Source organism: Lethenteron reissneri, chromosome 29, assembly GCF_015708825.2.
Source record: "Lethenteron reissneri isolate LAM-NWPU_2019-01 chromosome 29, ASM1570882v1, whole genome shotgun sequence".
Lineage (NCBI taxonomy): Eukaryota > Metazoa > Chordata > Hyperoartia > Petromyzontiformes > Petromyzontidae > Lethenteron > Lethenteron reissneri.
Window position 1 is genome coordinate 12,613,931 of NC_083807.1, and position 13,812 is coordinate 12,627,742.

General features: G+C 45.8%; 1 protein-coding gene across 1 annotated transcript in view; it reads right to left on the reverse strand.

The window, feature by feature from the left end:
* Window positions 1–13,812, reverse strand: part of LOC133349261 (eyes absent homolog 1-like) — a 132,210-nt gene that overhangs the window by 11,477 nt on the left and 106,921 nt on the right. The window contains exon 15 of the mRNA XM_061562612.1: window positions 3,116–3,174. Within this exon, the coding sequence (XP_061418596.1) occupies window positions 3,116–3,174 (59 nt within the window). The remainder of the gene's footprint in view (window positions 1–3,115; window positions 3,175–13,812) is intronic.

Below are 13,812 nucleotides of genomic sequence, written 5' to 3' on the forward strand. Positions count from 1 at the left end.
ACAGGAGGTCGTAGATTTGATCCCGACCCTGATGCCTACTGCATATTTAGAGTTTGCGTGTTTCTCTTCCCACGTGGATTTTTCTCTGGGTCCTCCGGTTTTTCCCCTCCACATTTAGAATCAACATCATGCGTTGAAGAGGATTTGGCTGCTGCACATTGCCACGCGATAAGCCACTTCGTTGTGCTATAATTTGTGGCCAGGTCGCTTCTGAAAAAGAGCTATACAGCTCAGTGGGCCTTACTTGGTAAAATAATAAAATAGTAAATACAATTAAAGAGTACACACAACTCTGGGACTCATCACAGCTGCTCTGGCTGCACCGGATGTCCCTGGTTGTCATTGATGCCCGACTGCATTCGTTGCCCCTGGGACTCTCATTGGTGTTGGGGCCTCCTGGTTGCTTTATCTGCCTAGACTCGGTCTCGTTGACCCGGGGGAGGGGGGGGGGTCAGTGCCGCGGGGTTGTTCTCTTCTCTAATCCCGAGTCTCACTGCCCCCTCCCCCAACCGAACCCCAAACCCTCACTTTACCTTCTTTCCTCATGTGAAGCATCTGAAGCATCTTGAGACCCTTTATAAGTTAACACTGCTGGCATCACATTCACTATTGATTTTGTTTTAACCCACTAACTCACCATGCCTGCGGTGTAATTAATTGCACACATTTTATCTACCTCCCTATGCCGACTATGACCCAAGCACAATGTTAGAAAATTGCTCAAGAAATTGCTCAAGAAATTGCCAGATAACAGGGATAAGGCCAGATTGTAAGGCCTGCATGGCATTATGAGTGTGGCATGGATTGAGCACTTTTATCCCCTCAGTGCTTGCCCAAGCAGACTTTCGGGAGGCCAGAAACCGTTTCAGACACCAGTTGCAACTGGTGCTGTGAATTCCAGCCCAGAATCAAACCCAGGCCATCAGGATTCTAGTAGCGGGGTGCACAGACTTCTACATCACTACATCACCAATCGCCACATTAGCAGAAAAACACATACACAGATACAAAGACAAAGACCCCCCATATTGCCTTAAACTGTTGGGGCAAGAGCTGTTAGCAAGCACCTATAAAGGCCGGGACAGCACATGAGGGGGTGGGCGGCCAGCACCACGCCCGGCCGCTATTGTCTCCTGAGTGTTGATGTTTACACACGGCACCAGGTACTTATTTGAGGCTGGGTCGACCTAGGGGAGGCCCAGAACCGGTTCAGATAATCGTTACTGGTGTTAGCCGTGAGCGCACAGACTTCTACATCACTATCGAACCCGGGTAGCCAGGTTCGTAGTGCAGCGCGCTAACCGTTACACTACCTCTCCACATACACAGATACACAAACAAACACACACACATAATCCAAGCAGAAGGAATGTGGGAGAGAGTTGTGAAAAATACAAAAGACAATATACAACACTGGTGAGTGGGTGGTCTTGAGGTAGGGCGCTTGCCTCTGAATCCATGGGGTCGCAGAATTGAGCCTCTGGATCCCATGACAATGCATTATGGGCACGTCGTCAAGAATCAAGCATCAACTCGCTCGGCCATGCGGGAAATATCCCACAACACCCTTCTTGAGAGAGGCCATTGTTTCTCGTTGTGGAGGCCAATCCAATTGTGCGCAAGTGAGCAAACATCTCCTAAATTACCTGAAAGACATTCTGGTGCTGTCATGTACAAAGGCTATAAAGACATTACGAGAATAATAATATTAATAAATCCAAGGAAGCGTTTATAGAAAACCTCAATAACTGGAAAAAAGATATAATTTGGCAAAGCCTCACCATTTAATAACAACGTACGCAGAATCAATGTTTTTGTTCGCTAACAAAAACAACCGAGGACAAAGATTGAACTCCCATTGTATTCTACGTATCGTTTTCTAAAGATTGCAACGAACAAAAACAGAAATCTAATGACAACTAGAAATCTGATTTCTGCATAATTTTTTTTTGTTAAAGCTACAGGACAAGGAGCAATGATTTTGAGATTCTAAAATTAAGGCATGCGTAAGCATTATGGCATGCAAGAGAGCATGAACTTGTGACCGTGCGTCTGTGTGTTTGCGCCTTGTGTGTTCAGTGTACATATCACCACTGGCAATTAGTATCTGTACCTTACATGGCCTCCCTTAGCTCCACTCAGCCTAAAATAAGTACCTCGAGCGGTGTGCTGTCATGTACACATTGCCGTTAGCACTGGGAATCAGAGGTAGGAGGTGGTAGGTTATTCGCAAAGCAAGTACATGCCACTCAAACCGTGTTGTCGAACACAGTTTGAGTTGTGTGTCCAGTTGTAGAACACCCAAACAATTCCGAGTATGTGTATTGTGGGGAGTGGTGGCGCAGTGATTAGCGCATTGCGCTACGAACTCGGCGACCAGAGTTTGATTCCCGCTTACGGCCAAGACCAGTGACGATTATCTCCACCGTTCCTGGGCCTCCTCTAGGTCGACTCAACCTCAAATGAGTACCTGGTGCGGTGTGGAGATATCACCACTCAGGAGCCAATGGTGGTTGGGCATGGAGCTGGCCACTCACCCCCTCGTGTGGCGTGCCGGCCTTCCATAGGTGCTCGCTAACAGCACTTGCCTCAACAGTCTGTTAAGCCTATACGGGGGATCTTTGTCTTTGTGGAACACCCAAACTGTTCCATGGCAGCCAATAATAGATGATCACTACAACACTTTGTCCCGTGGTCTGCATTGCCAAACGGGCGTTTATTTTGCCATTGTGCGCACGCGTGTACGCAGGAGTGCGACTGCGCACGCGTGTACGTAGGAGCGCGACTGCACAACCGCGCATGTGCAACCTGCACACGTTGGTCGGTGCAGGCGCGGATGGAAAGCCATCCGCGGGGATCCCGAAACTTGTGGGATGAGATGAGGACGTAGATAAAGCGGAGGTTCTGTCCAAGACTCGGCGAGGCAGCTGCGGGCTCCCCGCTGGGCCCCGCAGGCAGCGCCGTGTTTTCATAAGAGAGGGGAGAGAGGCGAGCGGCCTCGGGGGGGGGGGGGGGGGGGCGAGGCGAGAGAGCGAGCGGAGTGTTGGGAGCGAAGCGTTTGGAGCGGTGCGCTCGCCAGCGGTACCACCGGCGGGACGCAGGGGCGGGGCCTCACCTCAAATCCTGACCATTGTCGTCCGACGACACATCATCGATGTGCACCTGGTCGCACTCCTGTCAAAAGAGCACAGAGGTCGGGGGGAGGGGGTCAGATTTTGGTGGGCGCGTGGAGGGGCTGACCCAGGATCTCGCCGCGTGCGCGCGCATCACGTTGAAACACTAATAATATACTTCAGTTCCCTGCCACACGAGAGCAGTGGCAGCCGTGGTGAAGTCAGCGTGCAAAAGGAAAAATAATACAACGGCGTGATAAGTCTTTGCTCCACGTGTCATTCACAGAATGAGGAGAGAACTAGGCAATGCCGCATGGGTGGCGGCTGCACACGGCAACACTGATAGAGTTGCATTGTGCAAAGTGTGACGATAATGAGAGCTGACGCTTTACTATCCAAGAACTATAGCCGAGAAAATGAGTGCTCTCTCCCTCGGCGCACTTCTGCTGCTGAGGTTGTAGAGATGTAACCTGGCAAGCGTGCAGGATTACAACATTACACCTCCAAAGCCAACAGATTAAAGCTTCATGTATTTACAGTCATACATGCACACACGCACGCACACGCAATGTATCCATTCACAAATTTGTGCTGCAAGCAAAGAGAGCACATCCAACTCTTAGTTTGTGGATTTAAAAATGCATTGTAAAATGATCAACGAATGCAAACTTACAAACCTACAGTCGTTATGGTTTTCATCCTGGTCTATTATGGCATGTTATGCATGCATTGTATCGCTAGACATAGTTTGGCTGGCAGCCATTTTGAAGCCTCGATGTACATTATTGACTAAAATAATATAGCTTCACGTTATATACGACATCTTTAAACATTGGACTGATATAGAGACAAGAATTTTGGTTCAGGATCTCACTGTTGATTCAGCTGGTTTGAAAAAACCCAGTGGTGGTTGCATTTGCATGCGGGTACTTTGCAAAACAGACGTATTTTGATTAAATCTATTGGGGACCGTCGTATTTTTTTTAAGGGGGAAGAGCACATTCAAACATAAACAGACCGGGAATGGATACAGTACATTAAAGGTGAACATACAACACAATCAAAAACATCGAATAAGACTCGTAATGTATGTTTACCTCTCCGTCATCTTCGCACAAGAAGAAGGATATTCCAAAGCAAAATATGTACGTAAAATAGTTTTGCACGTTACAGCAAAAGCTTCAATATGCATTTCATGCGTGCAAGGCTCCTTGCAGTTCTGAACTAAATTAATTTGCTGAAATAACAACCCAGTAAACATGGAATTTGCGCCAACGTTGCCCCAACGTTGCATGTTTACTGGGAGCATAACCGTTCATAGTCTCAATAAATTATCAAGACGCACGACAGCAAGGCATGTACCTAATTTTGAAAAACTGCCCCCCCTCTGTGCTTAAAATAAAAGGACCTGCGGCATGATTACAGGTTCGAAAGAGCCCTTATTTGGTGCTTCCTGTGCTTGTCTGCGCCCATTACCTGCTGAGTTACAAGCTCCCAGGGAACACTTCCGACAACGGTAATCACTAGAGACTCTGGATTTCAAAACGTATGACCAACCGCACACGTTTGGCCAAACAGGACCACAACTTCACTTGGCGAGTCCGAAAGTAAATAATGAGAACGGAGTGCTGTCGCTCTCCATTACAACACAGGAGCTCAGGCGAGCCCCTGAAATCTGCTAAATGCAGGATTGCCGTGTTCCGAAAATGAAATGCAGGTTCCGCAAAGTCTGCCCCAATAATTATAGCCATTATCAAAGAAGCCAGGGGCTAATGCGTACATGTACGCGCGTTAATGCCTATTGACAACTTATGGTTATATTGTGAGTTTAAGGAAGCCGGCACAGACATAAAGGAAAAGTGTGCGATTGTATCGCGCCACGCTCCACAGAAAATGCTAATTTGCTGGCAATGGTACTAGCGCTTCGCATACCTAACTTCTGAATGCCCACGGTATTTTATTTCCTGACGTGTTGCAAGATAACCCAACGAAAACACTGCTCTCGGGATATTAAAACAACAACACGCAAGTGCAGCGGAGTGCTCGCGCTCCGCTGTGTCCGCCGGCCGCTGAGCTCGCAATTAAACGCGCAACGTGCTGGCACGCGCTCGCTCACGCGTGTTCGTCCGCAGCCTGCGTGGAGGGGGGCTGGCAGTTTTAACTTTGTGCTGCTCAAAAAACACGTTTCGTAACGTTGCTGCTGTTGTTGTTTGCCACACGCTTAATTGGGATTTTTCCACGCGGCGTTGTGCTACACAAGAGTGGGCTTGCGGTTGTGCGTTAGCATCGTGCCACCGAGTCAAAGGCTGTGTTCTTTAGCCCAGACTGTTGGCGAGTGAACTCGGGTACATTCTGATATTCTGATAATGCCAAAAGGGATATAAGCTCAGTATGGATGGTTTCCCTCTCTCAACAAATGTATTTGTCCGTTCATTTGACAAGGGTCATCCCACAGAGACAAAGACACTAACGACAGACTTCAGGAAAAGATTGACCAGGAGCCAGTTTGCTTTAGTTTCCCAGGAGTGTTGCCAGTTACCGTGCTCAAGCCTGACAAGAATTTGCCCATGTCGTCATTAACACTCTGCCGGACATCCGCTGTGGAGAATTAAATGTTGAATACCGACTTATGTTTGTGCGATATGCTCGATTTCTCACGTGTCACTTGATTTTGTGCCGATTTTCTATTTGCTCCATTGCTGTACTAACATTTTTTCTTTTGTAATTTTTAGGTTTTCTCGGTAAAGTCACGTAGGTAAAAAAATTGAAATTAAATTAATAAAAGTAAAATAAAAATAACAATAAATAAAATAACACGACGTTTCGGAGGCAACACAAGCTTCCGTCTTCAGGTGGAACCGTCACAGCACGACAACTGTATCAAGTAAATGAGAGATTGCAAGAGATACCACTTATTTTACTTTTATTATTTAAAATTTAAATTTTTTACCTACGTGACTTTACCGCAAAAACCTAAGAATATGAATCCTTGCAGTCACGAAAGCTTCAAATCTAGAATTTTGTAATTTTAATTACCCAGATTACTCTTATAAATTAGACTATCTCAGTATCTTGAGTTCTCACCTGGTTAAACAAAATATATTTGATAAACTAATATTCTGGGCAATGGCCATTGTTTAGAGCAGTAGTTTATGCATGAATACTATACATATATTTATAAATAAAAAACCACGTACCATATTTCATTATTTAACAAAAAATACCGCATGTAAACACAACTAAACATACACATTAACCAATGAACAGCTGCTGGATCCAAACGTTCTGACATTCAAATTCTACGTAAATTGCATGCAAAAGCACAAACCAAAGCAGGACCATACACCACACGCCCACAATGCTATTCAAAGTGACGTTAGGGCTGGGACAGATTTACTGATCGAACCAAATGAGCAACAAAACAAGTTCTTACGCCGCTGGGCGAAGGGACGCCCAGAGAGCTGGATCATTTTAAATCTCCCAAGTTCCACTAATTGACTCGCCGACAGTTACGGTGAATTTAAACAGCCGCATAATCAAACAGGTAAAGTTTGCACCGGGGAGCCAACGTTTTTACGCAGAGACAACGCCAACCGCCTCGCCTCGCACTTCCGACGGGCTCAAACAAGTAGGAGAGGGGAGGGGGGGATTTCGGCCTGCATTTCTAGTCCTGCAGTGCTAAGCACGGAGGCAAATGTTCCCAGAGCCAAGCTAATTTGAGTGCAAACCACACACAGCCCTGGCAGAAAGAAGCATTCCGATAAGGACAGGTGTTCGACGGCAGGTACTGGCAAGCGTCCTGCGATGTCGCCGCCGCCGCCGCCGCGGTGGTAGCCGTGCACACTTGCGCATCTGGAGGTCGCCGAATCGGTCTCCCGGTGCGGTGCAGCAGTTTACAACAATGCGGGAAGTTTTGTTTTTTTAATCCACCCACCTCCGTCCACCAAGCGGTGTAAATGGCAATGCCACAGTCCATTGGGGGCAAAGTGTGGAGTCTCACACCTCTTCCAAGACGTCTCGTCAACGTGGAAGAGTAGGCCAAAATCGCCTCCAGTGGAGGCCATTCGGACAGCAGTGGCGTGAGCAAAGATTTCAGGAACGCATCATTACCCTTTTACTCGCAAAGCATCATCTGCCAATGCGTAGAAAGGCAGCTGCCAAGCCAAAGCTACAGGACTTTGGAAGAGATGTAAGGTTCTATTTCACTGACAATAGGAACAAATTCACTGGATTCCTGATACAATGCTCTCCAATATTTTTTTAAGCCACAGTTGTCCGTGTTTTCTTTTTAATGCAAGGAAAAAGGGAGGGAAAACTTAACGATATTAATTTGTGGCAATGGATGTTCGCACAGCTTCTGAAGTCCAACCCGCTACCTCTTTAGCCAATGAGGGCGGCCATCTTCTTTCTCAAGTCTGCACCATTTACCCCACGCACGTAGATACACTGTTCACATTGAGAACTCTAAATAGTGGCAAAAAAAAAAAAAATCACACCTTGTTAAAAAAAAAAGAAGTCACATGAGGAAAGAACTATGTGGTGGTTGTGCACAAGCCAACTCATGATCACTGCCGAGGCTGGGTCGGGAATATTTGGGCACTGAACTCCTTGAGGGAAGGAGCACAAGCCCCTTGCATTGTTTCCAGTGGAAAAGGCAGCACAATCCAATTAATGAGGCACTCAACACCCCTCAAGTGTTTATAAAAGCAGATTCGGTGCCAGCAGCATACACACAGGCGAGGTGAGGTTTTTTTTTATATACCAAACGCTTCATAGGGCACGATAGAAATTTTAGTTAATGATAAAACAGGGCGACAAGAGATGGTCAATAGATACACAATCAGCTTAAGAATCACCGTGCTTAACAATACCACAAATATCTAACGTAACATTCCATGATAGCCCGTAAACGTCGTCTGTTATCGAGCGCAATATGAATTGTCCGAGTTGAAGAAATTGACAAAAGTCACGCACAGCACAACACCGTACACATCTGCACGTGCAATGTCTCCCATATAGTGACGAAATCTTGGCAGAGAATGGCTGGCTACCGCGTACGTGAAAACGATCGCCGCCACCGCCGCCGCCACCGAGATCAACACAAGCTCCCATTGTGGGAGAAGTTCGCAGCGCGCACAAGCAAAAAAAAAGGTCATCGCAAACGGCACCCTTTTTTTCCCAGTGCCGTGGTTTTCACACTCACGCAAGGCATTTGTGGCTCGCGGCTGCGCAGCTGAGCCCGTGGGACCCAGCTCTTCCCACAGCGGCGCTGGAACCCTCACCTAGCCAGTGACCCAGGAGACCCACCTTTCTAGCCTTCGCGCCCGCCCCTCTGAGCTGTCAGCGCGCTAATTGACCGTGTGCTGAAATACAGGGTCAAGGCAGGGGGACAGGGGGGCACCGCTGAAGGGCACTGGCATTGTCTCGGCCGGCCACCCTCCTTCTCCTGACAGGTTGAGCTGCAGAACGCTCCTTGTGTGGGGGGGGGGGGGGGTTTCTCATTCAGGCTCAATATGGACAAGCTCAATGTTATACCGAGCATTAGCGAGTGGGTGAAATGAAGCCTCGCTTAGTTACGTATGTGTGACGTGCAATGGGTTTGCGGGACCCCTCCAGCCACTACTTCAACCTCAATCGAATTGTATTGCGACCCTGAATTTGTGGCAATTCACTTAATGACAAGGTGGGAGGACGCAACGACTTACGCAGAATAACCTACAGAACTCTTAAGTAGAACATTCAATAAATAACCTATTGGGTTTGTAGCATGTACCACTACAAGACAATACAACTGTGTACTTGTTCTACTGAAATAACTTAACCCGCACACAAATGTGAAATGTCCTACAATATTTCTGGACGCAGCTGTATATATTTTGCATATTTCGATTAGTAAAACTCATGTATATGCAAATATGCAAGATAAAACACTAAAAGTATCAGTGTTAACTCACTTATGTTCATAAAGGCAATATTTTCGTATAATCCACACCTTTATGAGCCTTTTACATGGTGCTTGCGCCCTCGAAAATAAGACTACATATTTAAAAAAAGGCGTAATATCAAACGGTGCTTGGAAGGAATTGTTTTTAAAAAAAAATTTAACTTTACAAATATTTAACAACCAAGTGTAAAACACCTCTCATGGCTCAACATGCAATGGACAAGAATTCCACTCCGCTCTGCGAGTTCCACGACTGCAACGCGTGGAAACCGTGGACCCGGTGCCTCTGAGAAGAAGCGTAATGGAAATGGACATTTTGATTAATGAACTGCAGGGGGCAGGGGGGGGCAGGGGGGGGCAGGGGGGGGCAGGGGGGACGCGGCGAAGGCTGTCGTGCTACGTCACCGCGCTGGCTCCGCGCCAGCCGCAACGATAAGCGGCGTCTCAATCGGGCTCCACCGAGCGCGGCGTCCGCAGGGGGAGCACCGCCGGCCCGCCGAAGTGGCCGCCACGCTCAGACGTAATCAATTCCGCGTGTCTTTTGGTGGAGCGGTGGGGGCGGCCCGCATGGCAGTGTTTAAGTCTTCTGCATCAATCATCGAGTCGCGGCAATCTCCACGGCGAGAGTGGAAAACATTGGCTCAATTTTATTTGGATTTCCTGAGCAATGTGCCACATTCACGTCGGTTTAATGAAACAAATGTGAGCGCTCTTTGGCGATGAATTACAAATCTGAATTGTAAATGACAATCTAATACCAATTTAAACATTCCTGCTGCAGGGATTTGTAATATCAGATTCTGCGACGGTTGCTGGACTTAAAGGTTAGGTTCTGCAAATACATTTAAAAGCGTGAGTGGCTTTTAACATGTTTTTTTTAGGTCAGTGAACCTCTCCCATTGTGTGTGGTTACCAAGAACGCACGCAAGGTAAGCATCATAAAAGAACTATTACACAATAAGCTTTCACGACGGTCATATTTATAAAAGATAAACAGAAACCTGAGAACCAAATACATTTAAGTTATTCAAGGTTCTGTGTGTGTGTGTGTTTATATATAGCTCAAACCAAACCACTCAGAATACGCTTGACCTCGTGAGATCCTGGAAGCCTAAGCAGGTTTGAGCCTGGACGGCACTTGGGAGGGTGACCACTATGCACGGCAAGTTGTCATGGGCAGCAGCGGGGGCTCTGTTACGTGGCAGTCACCAGAGGTAGTGCAACACATTCTATGTTCCCCGTGGTGAAGTGTTGCTGCTCCCCACTTTCACCGAACTGCAATGACCAGCGTGGTAAAGTATGGTCAACCACACCCCATGAACCGACACAAGCTTGGAAACAAAACCCTTCATCCAGCAGTCGATAAACAAAGGGCTGGACATAATTATCAATTAATTTTCTGGCTGTTTTTGCAATTATTCATAACAGTTCGAAGGAAGTATAACCAAATTGTTGTCGCGAAATGGCGTCATCCTGAATGTGAACTTTCATTTGTTTTTAAAAGCAAAAAGAGGAGTAATGTTAATAGGGTGTGATCCTCGGCCCTTACGGTGACTGCCCATTTGGACAAGGCTTTCGATAAAACCACAAATAACCCACGGCACATACACAATGTGATGTGACGTGCTGGACACTGAGTGTCAGCCTTGCAGTTTCACTATGATTTGACTCTCATACACACGAAACGTTTACGAGAAGGGGACAGTTGAGGTCTAAAAAAAGCAGGCATGTAAGGGATTCATCAATTCACCGATTAAGATCAATTCTTCCGGTCACAATACGTACTATAAATCACACGTGCAAGCATGAAATATACATGATTTATGAATGTTCCGTTTTGGTTAATGAAGCAAACAAGACGGTAAAAAGACAATGAATCAAATCACAATCCAAAATTGTCACAATTCATACAATGGTAGGGATGGGGTGAATATTACATGCATTGCTTAAGGGTTACTCAAATTTACATTTTGTTGCAGCAAACAGCGGTTTAAGTCAGTATGGTAGCATTAGGCAGGGCTTTTTGACCCTGCTATGGACACATGGAAAAAAGAAATGGACAATGACAAAGAAAACAGAACAAAAGCTGGTAAGTGCACAAGAAGCTAGCTTGGATTTACACCTCCGATTAGCACGGTTGGATACGTACGGTGCAATAGAAGTGCAACATACATACAAAAAAAGTAAACTTTTTATTTGATCAGGTAAGGCTCACCGAGCTGTATAGCTCTTTGTAAGAAGTGACCTGGCCACAAATGATAGCTCAACAAAACGGCTTAACATGTGGAAATGTATAGCAGCCTAATACTTTAACCACATGCTTCTAAATGTGGAGGGAGAAACCAGAGGACCCAGAGAAAAATTCACACGACCACGGGGAGAACATGCAAACTGCAAGTATACAGGCATCAAGGTCGGGATCGAACTCAAGACCTCTTTCACACTAGGTGAGAGAATTAAAATCTTGTCACCACAGTGCCTATATTGACTGTCAACAATAATAATGTTGACTGTAAATAATAGTAAGTATGCTTTGGCGAAACGTCGCTACACGGGATGATGACCGGTGGTTGAGACTAATGATGCAGTGACAGCCACAGGAGGAGGGGACACTTCCGATGTGTCGTCCACTGGTGATGGAGTGATGACATCAGCTGGTGCGCAGGAGCTAGATGGTTTGTTGCATTGCGATATCATGAGAGATGGCAGGTGCTGGAAAAGGCCTTCAACCACCAGTGCGGCTGTCTCATCGTTGTCGACTGTGGTAGCATTTGACAAATCTAGTATGCATTAGCCATAGACTGTATTATACTTAATGGGTTACAAAACAAAGGAAGCAAACGCTTCTCCATTGCCCCATTTCCCTTCCTCTTCCCTCCCCTCGCCCCTCCACTCCATCCCATCCCTCCCCTGCAGCCCTTTCGTGACCCCCACCACGTGCCCTCTGTTACGGTCGCTCGTTCCTTAGCCCTTTGCACGCCGCTTGCCATCTAAAGCACTCGGATTTTGTTACCGCTTTGTACAACGCCTTGAGCTGAGGCACTCGATAAATATAAATAAGATAACATGTGAACATATATGTTCGACATACAAAAAATAGATATTATTTACATACCATGCAGTAAGCTCGTAGATTGCACTTGCAGTCATATTTGTCACATGTTTGGCTGAAGCTGCAAGACTAAGCTAACAACATTATAAAGAGCATACAAATATAAGGCGTACGTTAGTAACAATGATCGGTTTCATTTAATCTTAAGCAGAATGATCCTTTTGTTAGGATTAAGTCCACCCAAATCTCTTGTGCGCATTATAGCCACTAAACCTAGAGCGCATTATAGCATTGTATACAAGGTTACCTACTCTCCCTTATCAATCAACCGTATAAAATAAACTTTTTTTGTAACATGCTGCCTGTACTTGGGGGTTGTCCGACCATACATCACCATGCTGGCCACGTGGGTTGGCAGAGGGTGTTTGGTGGGGGCGAAGGGCCTGGACTGGTTCAAATAACACCCTGCCACTGATGTCGGCTGTGGCTGTGAATCGAACTCGGGTCATCGTGTACATAGTGCAGCGCACCAAACGCTGTGCCACCATTCCACCAATCCAATTCTACTTAAATGCTGATGTAAAAAAAAAGTCCATAAGAAAATTAAGACCAGTATGTCTAATAACGTCTCAGTAAGCTCATTGACTGTTCAGTCACTGTTCCACAGAATTTTTATTTGACCTTTGAAGCGCCCCCATTAATATTATTTATTTTAAATTATAATAATACTAATTTACAGCCACTATCAATCCACTTCTGGAATAAGGCCTCCCAACACCACGTCAATCGGAGAGGTTGCTTGAATATACTTTACCATGCTGGTCAATGTGGGTTGGTAAAGGGCTGGGAAAAGACTAATTTAGACATTACTCACCACTGATATTCGCCATGGCCCAGGTTTATAACACAGTGCACAAATCACTGTGGAACCACTCCACATTGTTCAATAAGCTAGTTTTAAACTGTAACATTATAAGATGATGGTTAGCAGGGTGCAAAAACACTCCTAACAAAGCACACCTGAAGAGTATGACACAATGGCTTTGTCAAAAGGAGTTTAAAGCATCTTGGACTTGCATGAATATTTTATGTGAGATTTAAATAAAACGTAAAAATGTTTACTTATTTCTGCAGAAATTTACCAAAACCTTTGGCTGTAGAAAAACAACCCAAAGTTATTATTTTAATGTTAAATACAAGTACCAAAAATACATCCAGGTAATGTATAATTTGGACCAGTGGGGGTGTGAATCGGCATCAGTTCCCATCGATAATAATACAGGCTAGATTGCATACCTTGAATTGCGTTTATAAGAACCCACGTTTCTTGATACGTATGTGTTGCATGTAATGGGTTCTAGTGACCCCTCCAGCCGCTAGAGGCTGCCGCTAAATTCCCCGCAAAATAACAAAATCCCTGCATTTCATCGTGACCTTGAAATAAGGTGAAATTGCAATTTACATTGCGGTTGCAATTCATTATGAACGACACTATTGCAACCGACCCAGGAGTCGTCACCCCCACCGACCCTGCCTTTTAGTGACCACTACCACCAATTTGTTGGCAAGTAAACATTGGTCGTTCTATGTATAAATTCGCCCCCACCATAGGAATCAGGAATTTCCACCACAGACTCTGTAAACAGGAGATGAATAACAACCTCAATGCTCAGTTGAGCTGGGAAATCACAGTGACTTTGATC